Consider the following 23,236-nt stretch of genomic DNA (forward strand, 5'->3'; position numbering starts at 1 on the left):
TTGCGGAAACACGAGACTATCAAACAGTGGCACCTGTCTGCCCACTCTGTGATTGTCATGGAAAGCAACCCACCCACCCATCCACTTGATCAACCTGCATAGCAGCATCCAGGCGCGGCACTTGAGACTCACAGGGGGTGGATTTGGAAACGACAGAGGGGTGGGGGCTCAGGTTGAACTGTCTCTACCTGCCTGCCTGTGTGACACAGAGACCGAGAAGAGGCTCGACACCATTGTGCTTTGACAGCGCTGACACAGCTGACCTGAACAGGTGAGAACACAATATGGTGCAAAGGCTGGACTTCACACAATTTCATGTTCACTGACTATGCCGGGGGTAAGGGCTCATTACAGAGTCAGAATTGCTTTCATTTTCTATGCATAATGGATTTGACCTGGTTAATTGGCGCTGGCACATCTCCAGTGAGATTCATCAGAGGAGATTAAAGCACTAAGTGCAGGTCAAAATGTTAAGAGGAGCTCAAAGAGAATGCAGACAAGATGCACAATGTGACAGGACATGAAACTGTAAACACAGGGCGGGTTCAGATCCTGAGCAGACAGCTAACAAGGAGACTAATGTGAAGAACATTTCTCGCCTAGCTCTGTCAAGATGACATTGGTTTTTTTTTTAACATAAAATGTGGTAAACACTGAGAAAAAAAAAGCATCCAAAAGATTACCTGAATTATGTAAAGCGTATTTATGCTCAAAATTCTGATCCAGCTGAACATAGGCGTCCAAAATGGTTAGTGCTATAACAAATGCTTCAGTGTCTCGTTTACATTCAGAGTGAGCTGTTTCGTGCAGAATGCAGTATGACGGGAATGCAGTATGTATGAGATGCTGGGTCATTAAACAGGTCTGAAGTCAGTGGTGAATGCAGAGAGAAAGAAAAAAAACCAAAAACTAGACAGGAAGCAGATACAGTATATCACAGTTCTACACACAGTCAGTGCAGTTTTGTTGGGATGGAAGTTTAAAAAGCTTTAAATTAAAATGTCATCTTTAATACATTTCATCAGGTTGAACATCTGAGAAAACATCATGTCGAAAGGTGAGTCCCTCTTGAATCTGATATTTCATTTTTTGTAAGATTAAAAACAGTATGTGAGTATTCTCGGATCCCAGTGCTGATGAAGAAGTGTGTGTTTGTGTTTTGTAGATGTTAACAGATACAAGGTGTTTCAGACCACCAGGGTGCGGCATGCACTGAAGAATGATGGCTGCTGGATCCATAAATCAAAAGAGGAGAATGAAGAGCAAGAAAAAGCAAGGTTTTCGCTATTTTAGACAAATCTCTTTTTCTGTAGTATGTATGTATATAGATTTAATTAAACTCCTAATTGGTTATTCAGGCTCGGTGGTATGTTTTAAAATTTGTAACATCAGAAATGTGAGACTTTCACAAGCTTAACTAATTTCCACTAAAAGATGGAGATATATATATATATAAAATATTTTATTAAAAAAAAAAGTCTCACCCAAAAAAATCAATATCATTTTAATTGTACACTATATTTCGAATGTTTTCACTGAATCAGCTTAATGTCAGACAGTGATTTCCAACAGGAAAATTAAGCCGATATATGTCTCTCTTCACAGCCAGACTCCATTTATAAAAGTGGTGATTTAATATCTCCAAACACAGGAGCTGCTGCTCTACCACTGCCTCCAACAGTTATTTTGTTTGTGTTATTGTGAGACTTTGGCATTTAAAAGCATTAGCTTGGATTCACCAAAGTAACACAATAGCACAAACTAGCTCCCTAAACAAAGCCGGGGGAGACCAGCAGCTCCTGTGTTCGGCGAGCTAAAATGACTGTTTTTGTCAACGGAGCCTGGTCTAATATTTATAAAGATGAATTTAAGACATTGTGAGACTTTTAAAGGACTTGCAGACACCCTATGAGGCTTGCTTTCCTGCTTTAACACTGTAATTTAGTGTAGGCATTGTTACTATATTTTTAGACCCTGTTTAGTTTAGTTTAGTTTAGTTTCTAATTGTCTACATCACAAACAATGACTTCCTGAAAGAGAAATGACTGAAAAAAAAGATCCTGCAAACTTACAGCATTTTCTTCTGTCTTGCAGTACTGACCAGGAGGTGGAGACCAAACTGTCTCCAGTCAGACAGAAATCCTACGTCCTGTCCACAGCCAGGAAATTTGAGTGAGTATTTGAGAAATGTTGCCACGCACTGTGTTTAAGAACAGAGTTGTAGACTGAGCTTACTGAACAACGAATAACGGGGGCTGTAAAACCCCTGTAAAACTGTCTGACAAACTCCAACCACTCAAATGCAGTACCCAGATTTGGCCAGCAGATGTTACCATTTTTTTGACAATATAAAATGCTACAAAACAGGGAATTATTTTAATGTTTCATAATGAGTCAGTGCTTTGCAAAGCTCCCAAATCATTAGTAAATGTATGAGATCTGATGAGGTCATATCTAAAAAAAAGAAAAAAAAGAGAAAACCAAAAAACAACCAAACAACAACAAAAAACAAAACAAAAACAAAACCCTCCAAACAAATCCAGTGCTACTCAAATGTGGTGCCGTGACACATTTTGATACAGTGTGATAGCACTTTTGTAAGTCAAACTAAGACTCTCCTTTGACTCTGTTGTGTCACTGAATAAAATAAAAGTATAAAAGCTTCAGGCAGAAATCTCCATCTGTGATATTAACATACATAAACATTAACTTAACCCTGGGCTGCTCTGCTGCATCCATAAAGACCTACAGTGCACTGCAGGCTGACTCCTGCTTTAGCTGCTTGCTGAAGCACTGATCTGAATACAATTCTTACTTAAGCATTTACCCTTAAGGCACACAGGAACAAACAACTGCTCTAACACCTGCATATTTGCCCTTCAATCACAAAAACGGTCCTTTCGGCTTTCTAATTAACATCATAAAAATGTAAATACCCAGTTTCAGCTGCACAAATATTTTACCAGGCATCATTTTTCACTGTGTTAAATACTAATCTCAGTGTTTTGCTGATCATTTTACTCTAACGTGGTATTCAGTATTCATAAAGTCACATTCAGAGTTATGTACTTGAGATTTAAACAGACTGTAAAGATGCTCTAAAACATTTATTGACTGTTTACATAGTAATCATAATTATTAATGCATGCAGTAGTGTTCCCCGCCCTGTGTATTCTGCCAGCTGTACCTATTGCCTTGTCATTACATCACCTGACTTGAACACGTACATGACACACACACACACACACACACGCACGCACGGACACATGCGCGCGCGCGCACACACACACACACACACACACACACAGAGTCTAAAACTCCTTATTGTAAATTATTAAGCATACAGACACTTTTGTGCTGCAAAAATATTTCAAAAATACATTTATTTTGCTTTTTCTCCCTGAGATCAAAATGTAGCGTCCATTCCTCACTGCAATTGGACAAAATTATACTTTTGAACACATTAATGTTTAAAGACACCCCTCCCCAAATAAAAAAGGGGCTCAACTTTATATTCAGACAATATATTCCTTTTATAACTACGTAATGGGCCAAGTAAACAGCAGTATTAAAAAAACACACTGTTTCTCCTCCATATTCAAAGTTTGTTTCTCAGCAGGCTTGAACTTCACGACGAAAAAATCACTTAGGAAAAAGTTTTATGCGTGCATCTTTACTTTTGTTTTGCAAATATTCTGCTTGGAAACTGGACCACAATAAATCCTCAATATCTACCTACATCTTCACGATGTACTAGTTCCTGTAATTACAGATTCTCAACAAGATAACACTTGACAACATTGCTAAGATTTCAATCTGTCCTTTTATCTAAGCATGCCAAGAACAATGAGGTGAATCTGTTACTCTGCTTTCATGTTAACTGAATACACACTGAGCGATTAACCCCCCCCCCACTGTGGGAACTACTGTGGTGCAGCATTCAAACATTTTACTCAATTATTAAATCTAAGCACAATGTTGACTCGTAATTTATATCAACACACCCCTTTCTTCTGGTGAGCTGACAATCAGAGCGCTCTGCAAGGAGGCTGGGGGAGGTGGTGCACGATCCTCAAGTTGTAAAACAAACCAAATCAGTATTTCAAAAGACAAAAGTAGGCAGATTTTGTTGAATTATGCAGTGAATATCTTTCCTCGAAAGTACTGATGTCTGATAGTCTGAGGCAGTTATGAGTTATGAGGAGGGTCCAGCAGCTGTGAGGTCAGTGTGCATCTCCTGTGCTGACAAGGAGGGTCCAGCTGCTGGGCCCACGCCGTGTGACGGCATTAAATGACCCTCATCGATGGCAAAGTTGTTCTGTGGGTAGATGCCACATTTCCTAAATCCCTCCTTTACAATCTGGACACCCTCCTCCTCCTTCACTACCTGATACGTCCCTTTAAACACACCTGAGAACTCCTTTTTGCTGATTGCAAAGTGAGTGTCAGTGGTGCAGCCGTCACCTATGAGTGCTGCAAAGCGCTGCTTCAGGAGGACAAAGAGACCCGCGTCGAGTGGCTGCAGGATGTGAGAGCAGTGAGGCGGAAAGCATAGCAGGATGACGTCCTCCTTCCGAGCTGCCTCCACCACCTCAAGGTTCACGGGAGACTTGTGGCCGTCGAAAATGAGCAGCAGCGGACGCTCCTTTGGTGCGTGAAGGAGGAAGTGTTTGAGGAACCATTTCTTGAAAAGGTCAGAGTTGGTACATCCTGAATCTGACCATCCATAGAGGGCGTTCAGAGGCCCTTGAGTCTTGTAACATACTCCTCCCGGGTATGCCTTTGAGTAGATAATAAACGGGGGAATGTCCACTCCAGCTGCACTAAAACAAGCCAGGACGGAGATGTTGTCCCTTGAGCCTGGTGTTGGCTTGTAGCCCAGACTGGCAGATTTGGGGAGAATCACCTTCTTCCTGCCCAGCTGAAAGGCCGTCTCGTTGCAGTTGAAGATTTGATGAGGCTTGTCTCCGAGCCCATGAGCGTCCATGACAGTGCTGAGTAAACGGAAAAACTGATCCACTGCTTCCTTTCTCACACATACCGTCCTCCCACGGACAACATTGTCTGCTGGCTGAATGGTGATGTTCTTTTCTTGCCTTTTTCTAAAATTGAGCCACCAGGTCTGGCCTAGTTTAGAAAACGCCACCCTCCGATGCTGCCGCTTATAAATGGATGAGGCAAAGGACACCAGCTGTTGCTTGGTCAGTGGGAATCCATGCTTGGACATGTACAAAGAGAATTCCACCAGCAGCTCCTCGTCGGCAGACGTTATAAGCTGAGCTGGCCCACTGCGACTCCCCGGTGTCACCCGTCCACTGACTCTGTCCCCCAGTGAAGATTTAGGGACTCCAAACTCTTTGGCGGCTTGTCTTACCGTACACCTTCCTGACTTCACCTCGATCAGTGCGCGCTCCATGGCCTCCTCTGTCCATTTCTTCTTCTTCTTCCTTCCGACTTTGTCAAGATGATTTCTCGATGGCATTTTTGTCTAGGATGGCACAAGAAATGCATGCATGAGTAACACATTAAACAAGTATGATATATACAATCAGTCTACTTACGAGAATGTGTAATTAAAATCACAAAAAAACTGTTCTAAAAGACTAAACACCTTGAGTGCCTTCCATCCTTCTTTGTCTATACATAACCAACAAAGACCCACAGACTGCACACAGTCTTTTTCCTGACAGGGAGTACATTACCTCCTTATTTTAATCCCAGTTTAGTTTACAGAACAGCTTCCTTATTTGTTGTTGCTTACAAGCACATTGCTCAAGAAGTGGAGCACAGAATCTCCTGCATCCAATATTCATGTTTGATGGATGGAGGCACTAAACTGAAGTTTGGTTCTGATTCACTAATTTAAAGGGTCGTTTATATGACATGTAAGGAATAATAATCCTCAGCTGTTTCTCTGGTGTAACACTATAAGAAGTTATTGTGCATTAGGAGCCTGAAGAGCACCTTGACCCTCTTTCTGGTAAGCCTAGCCAATTTATGAAGATGGGATTATTGAGAAAAAGGTTTATTGTACTACTTTTTGTCCATGTGGAATTTGCAGCTCTAGATTAAAACAACATCAACAATAATAAAAACAAAGACTTAACAAACTTAAATTGATTGCAAATCAATAAAACATTTGCTCTAAGAAATGTGCAAGCAAAAAAAAAAAGCACTTTCTCCATCCACACCACATATATAAAGGTCTGGATCACAAATACCTGCAATGCTGACCAGCCAGTCTTGATTTTGACAAACATAGTGTATGAGGCTTTTAAAGATCCTGTTTCAAATATGTTTAACTTTATTTCAAACTCTTAAACAAATTAGATACCATTGTTTTTGTTTTTTTTTCTTAATCCAACTCAAACAGCCTGTTAGTTTTTCAACTGTATTTAAACTAGTCCAGGTTTAGGCTACTCGAATTTTGCTTTATACTTGTCTGTAAAGAAATATAATAGTTCCATTCATTCAGGTACGAAAATTACACTGTACATGTACTATATGTACTGTACATGTTCTCACAGTCAAAGCTCTCCACCTGCAAATGGAAAGCTGTTAAAATACAGACTGACTTACTGGTGTTGGGGAGTCGTCGTACTGGCTTTTAATGGGGGCAGAAGAGGACTCGTCCTGTGCTGGTTGTGACGTCCAGCACCGTAGCGTTACTGTTTGTAAACTACAAAAACGTGAAGCCTGGCGTTTTTAGAGACGAAATTACGCTTTAAAAAACACATACTTAGTGGCAGTATTTATTCCACAGTCGCCGTTACACGTCTGTCGGTAAAAGAAAGTTTTAAGTATACGGTTAAGTTTAGCCAGAGCCCCAAATTTCCCTGCCTAGCATGAAGCTGCTAACTAGCAACATGTCCACATAAAAAAACAGCAGCAAGAGCGGAACAAAACCGGAAGATGAGTGACGGTGTCTTCAAAATAAAATAATTAAAGTTCTTGTTACAAAAATAAGTGTCCAACTCTACAGGTACCCAGATGTCCACACTGTGAGATGTTCATTTATGTTACATACTGAAAATATGTTGTATATTTTCGCCGTTTTTTGTGGGTCACTTTTTAATTTTTTTTTATTTTTATACTTTACCCATACATAGCATTTTATTTTATTATATTATTATTTTTTTAGGTGTTTGAAATTAAGTAGGCTATATTCAATTCATTGAATACATCAATAAATTGCACCACAGTGCTCGTATGACGTGGAACTAAGGCTGTACAACAGATTGTAGAATAATTATCAGAAATTTAGGAAAGCAATCAAACAAACTAAAAATAAAGGCTAAACTCTTCACTAAAATGTAATTCTACAGCACACTAAAATATTCTTATTGTGGTTATTGTTATTTCTAACGTTTCTTATGCTGCTGTCTTGGCCAGGTCTCCTTTGAAAAAGAGTGTGTTGATCTCGAAGGGACTTACTTGTTCAAATATGAATTAAATAAAAATAAGAAATAAAACCGCTGAATTTTCCCAAATTGGAGGCTTTTCATATTTTAGTGGTAAATGTAATGCAACTTATTTCAGATTATTTGAAAGCATTTGTGTACTTTTCCATGACCATTTAATACTTATATAAGACATATCTATTTCCATTTCTGACGACAATATGTGATGTGAGAGGTATCAAGGCAAGTCATTTGAATCATCAGTTCCAGACACTTCATAAAGAGTAAAAGGTTAACATGCTTTGCTTACAGTGTTTACAGGTGGGCAATGAGCTTATAATCTGTTGAGTTACATTCTTATTAAGATGTTTCGCAACTGCAAGCACTGCTGGCTCTAACAGGCCAATTGTAATAGATGAGTGACAGAAACTGGAACTAAACTGACTCATGCATGTAACTGAATCACATTCCTTGTTCAAGAAAACAGCTCCACCCCCTCACTTCATGCAATGTGTTTAGTGGTATTTACATCGTTAATAAACATTGTGTTGACATTTAATGCTCTGTCAGCTTTGCGTCATCAATCAAAGTAGCCGGCTCTTATACTTTACTTTTACCATTCAGCTCTGGTGTCTTATGTGTGTTTTGTTGTGCTCATCCTTCAATGCAGGTCAGTCTTTTTGTGCAACATTATTTGTGTAGGATATAGATGAACCTGTCAATTACATAGAAGGATAAAATGAGTCATATTCTGAAGCTGCCATAACATTTTAGTATCCTGGCTGATAAGGTTGTCTCTGACACAACGTATTTAGCAAAAAAGTATTTACATAATATCTTGCAAAAAACACTCTTTTAACCATCTCAATATAGACCTTTGGCTTTGATGACAATTTTTAACTTAAGTACTTCAAAGCTGATGAAATCTTTTCTTAATTGTGACGCATGAATTAGCATATTATCATTTGCTACCGTTATGTTTTCTGCTTTATAATATAAATGCCTTGGTTCTTTCAACATGTCTTTCTTATTCCTACCCCGTAGATCACTAGATTCTCCGGTGAGCCCTCCTTTCCAAAAGATGCAGTTTACTCCGTCTGACGGGTATGTATGTGTTGAATTTTAATAGCAAAAAACTGTGCAAACTATGAGTAACCACAATCCACTTGTTTCTAAATTTGCATTATTAATCTCAGTTAAGTCTCAATATTTAAACCAAAAGTATTGAATTCAGTGCCACATTATATTTTGCAAGTTTATCATTTCCCATTCTGTATTTTAGCAGTTCATCTAATCAGGGAAATTGTGAAGCCATTCCTCCCTGTAAAGATGCTCAGCCTGAGGGTTCAACAGCAGAGACCACAGACGATGCAAAGTAAGTATATGAGAGTATCTCTACTGAGTGTAACTGCTGCTGAGTGTAGGGATTTTTATTCATATGTAGTTTTTTGCATAGTTGGGAATAAGTAACTCCCTCTGTTACAGGCCCCAAGCACCCAAAGAAAAACTTATCACAAATGGTGAGACACAGCCTGAACAATCAGTAGCCAACACAACAGCAGAAAACAAGGGAGATGCTGCTGTAGCTTCCCAGTCAAATGTTGAACACACTGACGGGGCAGCTGAGGTCTCTGCAGAGATTCATGTAGCAGAACCTATCCAAAATGATGAAGCACACCCAGTTTCTTCAACAAGTCCAGAAGCAGTGTCTCCTGTGGAACCAGTTGCCAACTCAACTCCTGTGGAAGATCTTGTTGCAGAACCCTCTGCTGCAGTTATCACAGAGGATGGTAAAGACACAGTTGAAGCCCCTGTTGCGCCTGCAGTAGAACTGCAACTTCAAGAGGAGCCTTCAACCGTAGCAGTGCCAGCATATAAAACACATTTAGAGGATACTGAGGTAGAATCTGTCCAGCCTGAAAAGGGTATTGGTGAGGAATGTCATCCAGAACAGGCTGCAGAAAAAATAGTTGAAACTGTAACTGAGGTTGTAGTTAAGTCAACATCAGACACAAGTGACGTGGTTAATGCAATGCCGGAAAAAGGGGCTGCTTCCCAAAACAGTGTTGAAGCTGTAGCTGAGGTTGTGGTGAAGTCATTACCTGACACGAGTGACACTGTAAGTGCAACACCAGTAACAGAGGCTGCTGTTCCCCAAGTCAGCCATGAAGCTGAGGTTGCTGTGGTTTCTAAGACCCCTGATGTGACTGGTTTACAAGAGGAGGCCGCTCTTCAAGTCAGTGTGGAACCAGTCCCTGACTTAGTGGTACCATCTGTTTCCGAACCACTTGCTCAACCAGTGACTGAATCTGCTACAGAGGAGAGTTGTGTGAAAGGTCCTCCTGAACAGGCGACTGAGGAAACTGTCGAAGTTGTAGCTGATGTTGCTGTGGTACCTGAGCCACCTGTTGTGAATGGGTCAGCTGGAGAAGAGGCCATCAGTGTGGAACCCGTCCCTGATTTAGTGGTGGAATCTGTATCTGAAACGTCTGCTCAACCTGTTGCTGAAACTACAGAGGGTAGTTGTGAGAAAGGTCCTCCTGGACCAGTGAATGGGGAGACTGTTAAAGATGTAGTTGATGTTGTTGTGGAGCCATCGCCTGAGATGCCTGCTGTGACTGGTGCAGCACAGCAGGAAGCTGCTCCCCAAGTCAGTGTTGAACCAATCCCTGACTTAGTGGCAGGCACTGTTTCCGAATCTCTTGAAACTGCAGTCAAGTCTGAAGAATGTAAAGCTGAACCTGCAGCCCAGGCAGAGCCAGTTTTGAAGACCACAGCAAAAGAGGTAGTTGAGTGTGAAATCCAGCCTGTTGATAACACTGTTGTTGAGCAAAGTGTTGAGTCAGTACCTGAGAGTGCAGCAGATCATGTGGCGGAGTTGAAAATTGAGGATGCTGTTAAACCTGTAACAGCGCCAAATGCTGAAGCTGTTCTGGAAAAGTTCTCTGATAGACCCATTGAACTGTGGGAAGCATTAGATGTGAAGCCACCGACAACAGAAGCTAATCCAGAGCCTGTGAAAGATCCAAAACAATTCCAGGCCGAAGAGATCAAACCGAATCATCACTCTGATGAAACCATGTAAGTAAGCTCTTATAAAAAGGAAACAATTCTATTTTACTGTTTGTCATATTCATATTCATATATTTCTTACTTATACAATTAAATGCATATTATTCTTTGCTGATGACTATTTTATTTTAGATCTGATATATTTCAAAAGCCCAAGAAGAAGCAAACATACCCGCAAATCAGGATCAGGTAATGTCTCACAATGTCGAATTACAAACATTATATAAGTTATGAAAAAGAAAAACTTAGAGTAAACAGTGCCACAGCACATTTTATGGTACAAACAAATTCATACAGAAAGGTTAACATTGTTGATATTTAAAAAAAAAAACTTTCTCTCCACTGCAGGAATACCAGCATTTGTTCAATCTGTGACCAAACATTTGTTGGAAATGTCAAGCTTCACCTCAGTGACCCTGTGATCACCTGCCACCCTGAATGTCTAAAGGTTTGTTCAGTCAGTTAGGAAACATACTGTACATCCTATCTCTCTATGGTTATATATATTGGTATGTACTGATAGACTGAAAGGCTCTGGTCATTGCATAATGTTAATTTTGGGTATGTTTTTGCAGTGTGGTGTGTGTGCAAAACCCTTGGGGGACTTGCTGATCCCCATGTACTTGCACGAACAAGACGTCCAATGTCGTGACTGCTTTGCAATAACTCTCAAGAAGACTCAAGCCTAAGTGGGACAAAAAATGATGCCGGAGCAGACTCAAAGCATATTGTGATTAACATGTTGTTTGGCCTGTTACCTTAAAGGAGCTCTATATGATATTTATAGCCTATCAATTATTCAGAGGTTGATTCACACGGCTCTCAACATGGAGGTAGCTGAGCTGGATTGATGTGTTTTGGCTTCACTTTTGGGGGGCTGTCATGTCATCCATCTTTATATACAGAGTCTATAGTCCAGGACTACAACACACAGAGGTAGAGTGACTTTATTCTGTGCTGAGGATGCCATCACACCAATAGGCTATATCTTTACATTGCAAATAGTTATTTGCTGCTACATTAGTTCTCTGAATTTATTACAGCGCACCGTTTACTCTTTATTGTTTTTTTTTTTTTTATAATCTTAAACCCCTACTGAAAGTTTTTTAAGTACATAGTGTATTATCAAGATTAAGAATTATGTAATGCAATGGTCTGGCAGCACATTATTTCTGTGGTAATTGGCAAAGATGTTTAAATGAAATATAATCGACATGAAAAGATTTTTATTGCAACATTCTGTATATGATTAAAATAAAATCACAAATTACTGCCTCAGATTTGAGTGGTTTAATGAGCCTTAATTAAAAATGAGCACACAAAACACAGCCCAGCTCAGTAAGTCGCAGGGCTACACATCAAACATGAGTCACCTGGAGGCACATTATTGAAGCATCAACACCTCAGTAACACAAAAATAGCTTATTTTAAGCAGTAACCCAAACACATCCTGAAAAATTGATACATGTCTTTGTTTCCCTCCTACACAGTGGCATTTAAATGAAGCAAGAATGCATTATGGGTGAATGCAAAGTACATGTAAGTGAAAGCACAAAGGGAGACGAGGGGATACACCTAACCCATGTAGAGAACTTTGGTACATTCAGCCTCCCTTGCTGTAGTTCACACGATGTTGCTATACAAGATGGTGATAATGAGGCAGCAGCAAAATCATATTCAGAACCAATGTATGCATCAGTAAACACAAAGCGGAGTGCATGCAGTTATGACAATAGGGGCGAGCTGTCATTGCTCTTAATTATTTATGAGACATCATACATCATAATCTGACAACAGCATCAGCACCAATGAAGCTTCAGAAAACAAATAAAAGAAGAGATGCAACATGGCAAGAGGTAATGAACAACAACACTAAGAGAATCATCTGAGAGGAGGTTTTGGGAAGAAGGCCGGAGCTCGCTGCTGGATGTGAATTATCTTCATCTCTCTGTCTGTTGTTCATACAAAACAGTGATGAGAAACATTTGTCTGTTATTGGACACGTCTAAAGAAATACTGTAGCAGGTGATCCACATTTGGAAGTCGCTGTTTCCCAGAGGATGAATGGAAGTCTAAAAGTTGACTGTCCATCATAGCCAGAGAATTGGGGTTTACTGGGACGGGGGAGATGCACTTAGCGGACCCCTTTCCTGCCCAGGAACCGCAAGACTGCGTAGTTGTAGGTAGTTGCAGCCAGATACAGAAACTGCAAAGGAAGACATTGAAATTAATGTGGAAAGGAAAGAAGGAAAAAAATATTGAAAAAATGGATTTGGCTTTGAACATACTGTAAAACCTCAATTAATAGCCCAGGCTTTTATTTGCTTAAACCACTGAACACAAGAGGCTTGGGACAGGTGTCTATATGGGACAGGCTTTTAATTCCTTTCACACAAAACTGTTGCTCAGCAAAGATGGAAATATAACCAAATTATGTATTTAACTTCTTCAGACCTGGGCAAATTGGCTTTATTTTATTCAAAAACATGGGAAGACGAGAGAATGTAAAAAAAAAATATAAGAAACAAGAAATGACCTGAAAAAAATGCTTAAAAATCTCAGTAACTGTGTTAAATCATTTTAAATACATAATTATGAATAAAGTTCACCGGCAATTTTGCAGTAGCTTTTTGAAAAGAATAGTCTTCTAAATCTCATAATCTCTTTTTTGCAGTATTCTTGTTTACTATGCCGATAATACATCTTCTTTGGTGCTTACCTTTTCAGTAAAATTAGCTGAATGATTGAATTTTAGAGAATCACTGTGTGTTAACATTGTGTGTAGCATGTCCATATTGTATGTATTGTATGTGTGTATTGTTGTGATCTAACAGCTAACGAACGTTAATTCCAGCAGCTGTAGCCAAAAACACGGTTTTATACATATAAAGAACTTCTATAAACCAGACTTTGCCTCTAATTGAGACAGGCCTTTATTTGTCAAAATGTGTTGCCACACCCAACTGGTAAAAGAGACTTGGGATTAGGCTTTTATTTGACATTGTATGGTAATTATTACTGGGTTATATGTCCTGGGATAATAATAAACACCATGGGCAAGCAGTTAGCATCCGTTTAGCAGCCTAGGTTTGTGAAGGACGGGCCAGACCGGGCCGGCCCATTTGACGTCTCTGCCTGCCCAGCTAACGTGTAAGTTTTCACACAGGTAGACACTTTACTACAATACATCTATGATGTAAACGAACAAATTAAACAGGGAATAAACTTACCGTGTTTTTAATTAAAAATGGAACTACGGAAAAGGTTTAAAGCTTGGGACATATAATGTGACAGAGCTGCAGCCGCTGACGACCTACAGCAGCTAGTCGAGAAGTTGCAGGTGCTAGCTCATTTTGAAAACCGTTTTCACCGAAGGAATATGCTTTATCCGCGCAAAGCTAATTCATCTCGGTTTTGAAAAGGACTTGACGAAGAAGAAGAGGCATGAGTGGAGGGAAAACGGCGTCTCCAGCTTTATTAGCATCAATAAGGAGTGGAGCAGCACTGACAGGGAGGGTGAGTGGACTGTTTCCATGTTTATCTCGAGGCTGCTGTTCAGTGCTGTCCATTACAGTGCTGTTTTTTCTGTGTTGTGTGTATTTGCCTGTGGTCAGCTGGTTGGGCAGGTATAGGGCCTAAACAGAGCTGCTGTTGTGGTGGTTTTTGGTGTGCATTTATATGCCTTTACCCAATGGTTTGGGCTATGCTGTTGTTTCATTTTACCACTTTAGGCAGTGTTACTGGTCATGCTGTTCAGTTGTTGTCTGTTTGTGCCTGTTTCTGTGCTTTTACACAGTGTTGCTGGTCATGTTGTTGTGTCAGTGTGATGCTCGGCGTGTGTCTTTGGTCATACTAGCTGTATTTTAATCTGTATTTGCGCAGCCCAGTTGTACACCGTCTTCTAGCAACAAATGCAACTGTTGCCGCTGTTGAGTTTAAAATGTGCATTTGTCGTGATACTTTTTGGCACCCCATCTAAATCACATGCCCGCTCCACAGATGTGCCCTGGACCTGGAAGGGTCAGTTCTTCAAATGTTATTGAGCTATGCAGGGAAGGTTGGAGATAGTAGGGTTTGAGAAATTTATTGCTGAGATTTCTGCACCCAGCTCAATACAGTTTTTGATTTTGTTTGTGGTGTGCACAGAATTAAAATCAGACTTTGGTGGGTTACCTATTACTCTGTAAAATCAATATACTTTGCTGTGATCAGTGTTGGTCAGAAGTATTTCCTTGTTAGAAAGTAGTTCCGTGTAAGATTAGGTTCCAGGTGTTTGAGATGTTGCTGCTAAAACAATTTTTTTTAATACTTTGAGTACCAAAAATGTTTTCATCAATGGGAAATTTTTTCACTTTTTATGAGGATTTCAAAGTTTAGTCCAGCCCAGTGTTGGTGGTAAATGTAGTCAACTGAAGCAATAAGTTCCTCAGCTTGTGCTATATCATTCTCAGGGACCATCCACTACCTGTCTGATGATGATAAGCCTCTGGAGTCAAAGGCCAATATTTTGGGAGATCCACTTTTGCCAGCAGATATCCAGGCCAAGACTCCCTCTACTATAAAGCTAAATTGTCATCAGATGATAGCCAATGGGTTCCAAGAATGCTTTTTGGCCAATTTGTTCTGCCTCTCCGCACAGATGGTTTACCTGCTTGCAGTGCCTACATGTAGCAGGATGCATTGCACACAGCCTCGGCCTCTTTTCACAACATTTAATTGGCTTTATCTGGCTCAACTAACAACACCTTAATATCTGTGGCAGTCAAAACACTGTAAAATGTATCCTCATGGATCATAACATGCTCTATTTTTGGATGCCATTTTCACTGCTGAATGCATAGCTAGTTTACAATACAAGTGAAGTTCTGTTTTTGAGCGGCATGCAGAGCAGAGATGAGCCTGTAGTCCTTTCTTGCCTCAGACTATGTCACTGACATGTCACATGACATCCCATATGCAGACTTTCTCGGTCCTTAGCCTATTGCATGCACTGAGTAAATTAATCGACTACATTTACCATCAACATCAATTGGACATCCACAAGTAAAGGGCCCAATTTTTTCCTTTGGCCTCTGTTGTATTGGGGTTGGCAGCAATAATGTAAGAGACAAAAACCTAACCAAAAAAAAAAAAAACCCCACAAAAAACCCCAAATTATCTGCATTGCTGCAACTAAATATGTCTTTTTGTAATTAATCGACCCTTTGTATGCAACCCGACTGGTGGTGTTTACAAAAGCAATCGTAAATGAAATATTGCATCAGAGCAGAAAACATACAGATCACCAAGGAGTTTGCTCACCAGTGCTAAGAGAGTAACCCCGGCACCAGCAAATGCAGCAATGTACAAGTCATAGGTGACGTAGAACTGTAAGACATATCAAACACAAATCAGTTTAGTATACATTTAGAGAGTTGAACCAATCCGTTGCATGTTCGCATCATCCCGTTTCACTATATAAAAATGTTTGCTTGCACATCCATACATCATTGGCGCTGCCAAGAGGTAGCCAAAGGGGTTCACGGCCACCCTAATACAATCACTGGACCCCCTTGTGAAAATAATTGAACCTCTGTGTGTTGTTTTTAAACTTGAGAAGGCTTGTCCCAAGTAAATATTTTGCTCCTCACAACCTTCAATGAAAGTTGTATGTTTGTATTTAACCCTTTGAAACCTGGATCAACATTAGTTTTCTTGTACAGAATTCAGACATTTGAAATGTGATATCTTTCAAAAACATTGGGGAAAAAAGGCAATCAGCAACTTGGCATGGAATGTCCAACAAACTGCAAAAAAATTAAAATGTGGCAAAAACGGTATTAAAAAAATAGATAGACAGAGATCGAAAGCAATGTTTTTCAGAAAGTAGATAACAAGGGAAAAATGTCAAGAAAACTATATTTATAGTTTTTAAAAATTATTTTTCAGTTCAGTTATGGCTTTTGGTTTAAGTGTCCCCTTTAAGATTTTCAGTGGCCCCATCAGGCCCCCCATGAACATTTTTTGGAGGCGCCACTGCCGTCCCTTATTAATTCAGAGGAGATTTCACATTGATTCTGCACACTGATTTTAACATGAGGGCGCTAACATCATGAAACACTGAACTGTGTGAAATGGAATATTGGATTCAGCTACTCACTTCGCTGGTTTTGCAAATAGACGCCAAGGTCATCCCACAAGCCTTGCCTGGCATTGCATTCCAAGGAAGCAGACCTTAAACGAAGACATGACGTAAGTGAGGTACCTCTTATGCTGAATCATGATGAGCTATGACACATTTGCTTGCACCCAGCATATCGAGGACACAGCAGCGAAGAAATTAAGATAAAGGCGCAGTTATCTCTATTATTTCATAACTAATTCAACAAGCAGTTTTGCATCCCCCTCCGTTGATTAATTCATGGCTTTCACGGACACATTAACATTCTCATCAGGAGGACATGCGGTCAGTCATTATAAGAGCAACGCACCATACTGCCTGGCGTCCATGCAAATCCAGCCGTGCTGATTAATGCTGGGGGTGGTTTCAGCCAGGATGTTGATGTTGTGGCAGGTCTGCTCCATGTTGAACAAGAAGTAGACTGGGATGGCGGTGAAGGCGAACACTGCCAACCAGATGAAGGCCAAGATGTACGTCACTATGATGAACTGTTGAAATAAAAAGTGCAGTGTGTAAGGTCAGAGAAGTGTGGCGTAGGTAGCTCAGGTGATAAATGTGGTGTCATTATATGTCAGCTATCAGGCGTAATTAATGATTCTGTACAGACATTTGCACAAACAAAGAACATTTCATTGATCTTAGGAGCTAAAAACAAACCAGCATTGAGCATCTTAACAATGACGTCATATATCACCGCCCTGTCTCCTCCCTGTTCTCACCGTCAGGCTGAGGCAGCGGCCACAGTGGGTGCTCCTGAATTCACCAAAAGTCTGCTTGACAGCGCTGGTGGTGTAGAACCCCTCAGCCAGCAGCAGGATACCATAGAGGAAGAAAAATGACGCCAGGCCATAGATCACATACTGGAAGTATTTGATACTGGGACAGCCACAGGGAGAGAAGTCAGGTCAAACAGTGAATCAAACAATCCTCAAGAGCTCAAAAGTCATAATTCAAAGAATTCATTGAAGCGTCACTCACAAGGAGGCCATGACCACAAAGTCTTGAACGTTGCGGGCGAAGTAAGTCTCGACGAGAACTTCGGTCTGGGACAACGCCTCGTGCCCGCAGCCACAAAATAATGCCATGCCAGCATAGCACAGCAGGGTGGCCACCAGGGACGGGTAGGGCACTGCCCCAAGGCAGCGGATACAGCAATCATAACAACCTGAGGGGGCATAATATATCAGCACACAGGCGGCACACACCGCACATATAACCACACAACACATCTACGCCACGGTGGGGGGAACTCTTTTACCCTGTGGGGGGGCTATGAAAAAGGCCTCGCTCTGTCTGCAAATCCATGAGCATACACCAAAAACCCCACCGACAGGCAAAGAAAGCAACAGAAGAAAAAAATTAGTTCAAGCAGCGATCCCCAATAAAGCGTCCAAACAATAGCCACTGACTTCACCGCAACCTCATGCACTTCCTCCGATGTAAGCTGCGCTGTTGAAGCAGGTAGCAAATATCCACAGTGTTAATAAATGCATTGGCAGAAATGGGATAGAGGGAAGCACCTAAGGCTTTGCAAAGCCAAGGCTGCCTGACCGGAAACATTTGCTGCTTCTGATCCTGTACTCCACACAACAAGAGAGATCCCAATGCCAACCAGTGATGTACAGTGCTGCCTACAAGCTACAGTAAAATAAGCCTTGACGCTGACTTCATCTGTATGTGAAAGCTCCTCTGCTGGTACCAACACCTCACGGCTCTACTAACTCTGGTCCTGCCCTCAGCGGTCACAGGCGTCACCAGGCGTGTGAGAGACGCTGGTGAAGCTTCAGGGGCCTAAAGAAAGAGCTTCTCTTTGTGGCTGCAGATACAATGTCCATTGTCTTTGCCACTATCAGGGAGGAACAAAGGGCAGCGATGTCAGACAAACAATAGTGCCACGATACACACAAACAGTAGTATGTGGAGGCGGGGGGGGGGTCTCTACACCATCACTACTCAGGCCATCCTCCCTCTGCAGCTGGCTGAGACTGGTACCATGGCACTGAGTGTCCATGCTGGCGGGGGCTGGGTTCAAGTGTGCAAAGAGGGCAGAAGCATAATGAAGGAGAAGGCCAATTTGAATATCTTCACAACAACATCAACAACCCCACTCAAAATTTGTAGCTACACATTTTTGCTAGCCTTTGGTGCTTATTGTCTGAACTTTTTCAATGCAATAAAACATTATGATAACTTAAAGGGGTAGTTTTTAAGGATATTTTTTAGTGTGGTGGTGTGAAGTACTTATCCATAGTCAGTGTATTGCAGACAGTAGATGTCACCCGACATGCACCCAGTGCGAGGCAGGCAGGAGTCTGACACAGAAGTGAAACATTGTACTGTGGTAGATGGGGGCCAGCAACAAAAGTTATTTTAGTCACTCCAAGAAAGTCCCACCTAAAAGAAATCTAAATCAGTTTAGGTGTACATTATACTGAGAGTATTGTCACCACTTTGCCTTAATGTCGAACAACCCATTTTGAAAGGGAGGATGGCTTCAGTTTCTTATTTGTGCTCTCGTCAAAGCCACCAGACTCCAGTGAGAAAAACAGTTATTTTAGCTCGCTGAACACAGAAACTGCCGCTCTACGCGTCTTCAGTCAGTTAGTAAGTTTTATATTGTGTCTTTGATGAATCCCATTTAATCATTCTAAACAAGTCAAACATTTGAGGCAGCAGTAAAGCAGCAGCTCCTGTGTTCATTGATGTTAAATCACTGTTTTTCCTCAATGGAGTTTGGCTTTGAAGAGAGTCATACAATAGCTTCATTTTTTTAGTTGGAAAATTACTGCCTGACATGTAGATAAAGCAGTGAAAATACTCTCAATAAAGCGTACACTTAAACTGATATAGATCTTTAAGGTGGGACTTTTTGAGGTGGCTGAAATATGTCCACGGCATTAGATTTCTGAGCTTCCGCGTCAGACTGCAGCCTGTTTCTCCAAACTGGGGTTGCGCCAACTGATATCTACTGTATGTGATACACTGTCTTTGGACACCTTATACTTAAAAAAAAAACACAAACCCTAAACTATCTCTTTAAGGTTAAGGTTAAATAAAAACACACGGGCAAACATTAGATAAAACAGCCAGCCTTCCTCATGCCACTATCACAGATCATTGGATTTTAGTTGGAAGGAACGGAGGTTGTGAGTTCAACAAACTGCTCCTTAAGTATAAATAGTAACAGCAGGGAGACTGCTAGAGTCCCAAAAAATGATAGTGCCTGCAGACGCCCACGCATCAGCTGTGCCCTGCTGCAACAGTGGTTACAGTGACAAAGTGATACAGGCCATCATAGCCTCTATTGGAATTCAGTGCAAAAGGCAGAAATGCATTTGTACAGTAGAGGCAAGATCATCAATCAGAAAGCTGTAAAAAAAAAAACAAAAAAAAAAACGAGTGAAAGCACACAAGTTGGTTGTACATGAGAGAAAAAAAACAGAGGTTGTTTGGGTCTACAGCTCTCATGGAAATTTGCTAATTTCTACCCATGACACATGTGGGAGTATCTGACCTCTTTCACATGAGTGACCTGGCATGGCCTTGGTATGATGGGAGTCAATGGCCATCTCTCTCAGCCACTCTGAGTCCAGTTTTGTTTATGGTTTAAAATGGGTTCAAAAAGGGTAACGAGGGCTTCTCTCACTGAAAGCAAGCAATCCAGGCTGAGCCCGTGTGCTGTTTTCTCTCAGAAACCATCATCAAATCATACATTAGGATCAAGAGCAAAGGGTTAATTTATGGTGAATCAGTATGTAGATATCAGAAAACTTTTGACAAATGAAAACACAGGATCAGTTTTACAGCAAATCTCTCCCACAGGGCAACATGATGTCTAAGGGGCAGAAAGGATATATTAAAGGCAACATTAGTGAGTTATTGAAATCCACATTTTCAAATCACATTAAAAATAGATGATAAGAGTTATTAAAGATTTCGTGCACTCACCCATGTCCAGAAAGAAGTGCAGGGGGTTATTGAAGTTTTGCAGGGTGGCTTTGTGACTGTGATATGAGGATATGAGAAGTTATTCCCCGCCACTCCTATATGAATCTGACTCGCGCTTTTGTCTCATCAACAATAGATAGACCACATCTCCCCGAGTCACATCTTAAAGTCACAAAGTCCCATTTCAGCTGCCAGTCATTATTTATGGAGCCATGGGTTCAGAATTGGGGACAGGGAGAGGGTTATAAATTCGAATATGAGTTATTTTCTTGGTATTTGGCTATATTTACTGCATTTTAGCTGTTGTGACTAAAACTTGTGGCTTCCTCTGATTACACTAAAATATGTGTTTTTGCATGCATACTTTATGCAGTATATCAGCTGCAAATATTAAATCGGTTTGTACACTTTTGCCATTCTACAATAATTTAAATTTCACTGTTTTCTTTAACTGAATATGCACAATGCAAATTCATACAATGCAGAGATTTTTGTAGATGTTTTTGCCCTAGAGTTGCTGGATTATTGTGAACACTTATTTCTAGTGTGCATTTCATCAACTTCCACTAGTTCATTTGTCCATAGTCAACATGCATGTGCTGTCTGCACACGCACATGCTCCATGTCAGCGAGACACAATTAACAGAGCAGCATCCTCAGAAATACACCGAGATAAGAGATACACACAGACAAAAGACTGAAATAAATCGAAACGCCAGTGACTGACATCGATGAAGTTGACTAACAAGGGTGACATTGACGGTCGGGTCCAGCTGCTGCCCTCCTTCCCTCCCTCCCTCATGTTTGACCCAGTTGATGTCAAAGCTGGGTTCAGTACAAAGGAGCCAGTGTGGAGTAGGAGAAAACACCACGCTATCCTCTTTTTTTTTTTTTTTTGGAGAAGCCCCTCAACCTATTTTTGCTTCCCATTTGAAGCACATGACAAACTGGACATAACCGAATAATGTAAACGGATACTAAAAATCACTTTGTTCTATTACATTACATTGCATTTACATGAGATGTTGTCAGTATTTGTAATAAAGTAAACTTTGTCACTTTCTAAGGGAGCTCAGATATCTCAAAAACAGCACATTTGAGAGCTGTTGTTGAACATTAATCCATTCCTCACAAAATAATAGCCTTGTGGATTGGTAAATTGCTTGGTTTGAGTTTACAGTCTGTGGCCTTTTGTCTCCTAAAAACCCAAAGCAATATAGCATCAAGTAATTAGCATGTAGGGAGGATTAATGACATCCAAAAGTGAGAGAGCGGAGAGGAACGACGCCTTTGAAATCTCTGAGAAGACCATGCAGAGAGAGAGGGGAAAAAAGAGACGGGGCGCATTAATTAACCTCGCTGCTGTATGTGAGAGTGTGTAATGGTTGTCAGCTTTACTTTCAAGATGTGAATTAGCAATAATGTTGACAATCAAAGGCCGGGATTAGGTAGGAGGACAAGTTTTGGAGGCTTGCTGGCTTGGGGTGACACGAAGAGAGCAAGTCATTCATTTATGAATATTCCGCAGTAGCTGATGCAGATGGTGGCCGAGGATGCAGGCAGCTCGGATGATGAATTATTGGGCAACAGTTAATAACACCGCCTAACAGTTATTAGGTAATCCATGAACTGATTTTGAACTAGTGCATTACTCTCCAAGCTTTCAAGTAAGTTGCAAATGCTATTAAGATGCATATATCAATATATGTTCTGCATAAACACATAGAGAGTGGTGCCTATATCATGATCAGCACCATGGACAGCAGCTGTGAGTGTACTTTAAATCAATGTATGTGGCTGTGCCTGCAGTATGTCGGTGTGATGTTGCACACTGCTCTGTCTTTGAATAATTTTTATAATTGTTTGCTGTGTGATAGATACACTCGCCAATATTTACGCACTGGAAGTGGTAATATGCATGTGTTTATACAGGGGCGGAGGGAGGCCCTGTAAAAATATTTGCACCACCTTCAATCCCTGTTATGGTAATGTGTGTTATCTTGTGACAAAACGAACAAACAGGCAGCAAACAAACAAATAAACAAACAAGCACTTGGAGGACAAAAACACGTCAGGCTCAGTCAGAAGTGAATTCGGTGGCGATGACCTCCTACCGTGTGAGCTTAAATTATTTGTTTTACCGCATGATGAAGTAAAGGGAGGACTGAGCTGTTCTCCAACAGGGTGTTTATTTGCTTGCGTGTTTGATTGTCTTTCATGATAATCTCAGACTCTGCTGGTTGCCTGTTTGAAGCCTGGGGGAACTGCAACCAGGCGCTGTGTGTTCTAATATTTTTAAAGATTTTGCCTAAAACTGCAGGAGGAGCAGAGCAACAGCAGTTAGAGGCACATGTGGAACATTAAGGAAAGATGGAAAAGAGGACTGTGGTGCTGCTGGAGGTAAATAAACATAAAATTGTAGGCTAAGTGATGAGCATATTGGCAGAGACACTCAGTGAGGTTTTTGATAGTGAAGTCATTTTCTGACGTAAAGTGAGACTCTTAAGCAGTGACTGTGACAGTTATGATAAATGGTAAAACATAGCTGCTTGCTATCAGACAGAACTGTCACTCAAAACAACCCCTTTTCATCTTCAGTCTGACATTGCGTCTTCTCTGACTGATTTTCGTGGGAGAGGGCATTTGATTTTCACTA

General features: G+C 40.8%; 3 protein-coding genes across 6 annotated transcripts; 1 reads left to right on the top strand and 2 right to left on the bottom strand.

Moving 5' to 3' along the window:
- The first annotated feature begins 146 nt into the window (after positions 1-146).
- On the top strand, positions 147-11,852 carry si:dkey-125i10.3 (dextranase). Of its 3 annotated transcripts, none has more exons than XM_042499088.1 (10): positions 147-271; positions 1,026-1,057; positions 1,166-1,277; positions 2,095-2,172; positions 8,445-8,504; positions 8,683-8,775; positions 8,886-10,481; positions 10,605-10,661; positions 10,821-10,920; positions 11,048-11,852. In XM_042499088.1, exons 2-10 carry the CDS (start codon positions 1,048-1,050, stop codon positions 11,159-11,161), a joined length of 2,220 nt encoding a protein of 739 aa, XP_042355022.1. In that variant the 5' UTR covers positions 147-271; positions 1,026-1,047; the 3' UTR covers positions 11,162-11,852. The 3 variants fall into 3 exon arrangements, with proteins under 3 accessions (XP_042355022.1, XP_042355025.1, XP_042355023.1); XM_042499091.1 differs by having other exon boundaries at positions 8,686-8,775; XM_042499089.1 differs by lacking the exon at positions 147-271 and having other exon boundaries at positions 893-1,057.
- On the bottom strand, positions 3,348-6,860 carry si:rp71-1d10.8 (MFS-type transporter clz9). The gene is made up of 2 exons (XM_042499092.1): positions 6,580-6,860; positions 3,348-5,488 (listed from the first exon to the last, which is right to left on the bottom strand). The coding sequence occupies exon 2, from the start codon at positions 5,480-5,482 to the stop codon at positions 4,196-4,198; it is 1,287 nt and encodes a 428-aa protein (XP_042355026.1). The 5' UTR covers positions 5,483-5,488; positions 6,580-6,860; the 3' UTR covers positions 3,348-4,195.
- plp1b (proteolipid protein 1b) lies at positions 11,851-20,685 on the bottom strand. Of its 2 annotated transcripts, none has more exons than XM_042499093.1 (7): positions 18,153-18,326; positions 17,611-17,797; positions 17,352-17,508; positions 16,943-17,120; positions 16,612-16,685; positions 15,774-15,839; positions 11,851-12,678 (listed from the first exon to the last, which is right to left on the bottom strand). In XM_042499093.1, the coding sequence occupies exons 1-7, from the start codon at positions 18,190-18,192 to the stop codon at positions 12,607-12,609; spliced, it is 774 nt and encodes a 257-aa protein (XP_042355027.1). In that variant the 5' UTR covers positions 18,193-18,326; the 3' UTR covers positions 11,851-12,606. The 2 variants fall into 2 exon arrangements, with proteins under 2 accessions (XP_042355027.1, XP_042355028.1); XM_042499094.1 differs by lacking the exon at positions 18,153-18,326 and adding an exon at positions 20,581-20,685 and having other exon boundaries at positions 11,924-12,678.
- Positions 20,686-23,236: the final 2,551 nt, after the last annotated feature.

Source organism: Plectropomus leopardus, chromosome 13 (assembly GCF_008729295.1).
Source record: "Plectropomus leopardus isolate mb chromosome 13, YSFRI_Pleo_2.0, whole genome shotgun sequence".
Classification (NCBI taxonomy): Eukaryota; Metazoa; Chordata; class Actinopteri; order Perciformes; family Serranidae; genus Plectropomus; species Plectropomus leopardus.

Excerpts from the sequence above, each read along its gene's own strand:
- si:dkey-125i10.3 (XM_042499088.1), top strand. Across the intron at positions 1,278-2,094 it reads GAAGAGCAAGAAAAAGCAAG|TACTGACCAGGAGGTGGAGA; the intron begins GTTTTCGCTATT and ends TCTGTCTTGCAG. Across the intron at positions 8,776-8,885 it reads GAGACCACAGACGATGCAAA|GCCCCAAGCACCCAAAGAAA; the intron begins GTAAGTATATGA and ends CCTCTGTTACAG.
- si:rp71-1d10.8 (XM_042499092.1), bottom strand. The coding sequence starts at position 5,482 with ATGCCATCGAGAAATCATCTTGACAAAGTCGGAAGGAAGAAGAAGAAG.
- plp1b (XM_042499093.1), bottom strand. The coding sequence starts at position 18,192 with ATGTTTCCGGTCAGGCAGCCTTGGCTTTGCAAAGCCTTAG. Across the intron at positions 17,798-18,152 it reads TTGGCTTTGCAAAGCCTTAG|GTTGTTATGATTGCTGTATC; the intron begins GTGCTTCCCTCT and ends ATGCCCCCTCAG. Across the intron at positions 15,840-16,611 it reads CTATTTGCAAAACCAGCGAA|TTCTACGTCACCTATGACTT; the intron begins GTGAGTAGCTGA and ends TATGTCTTACAG.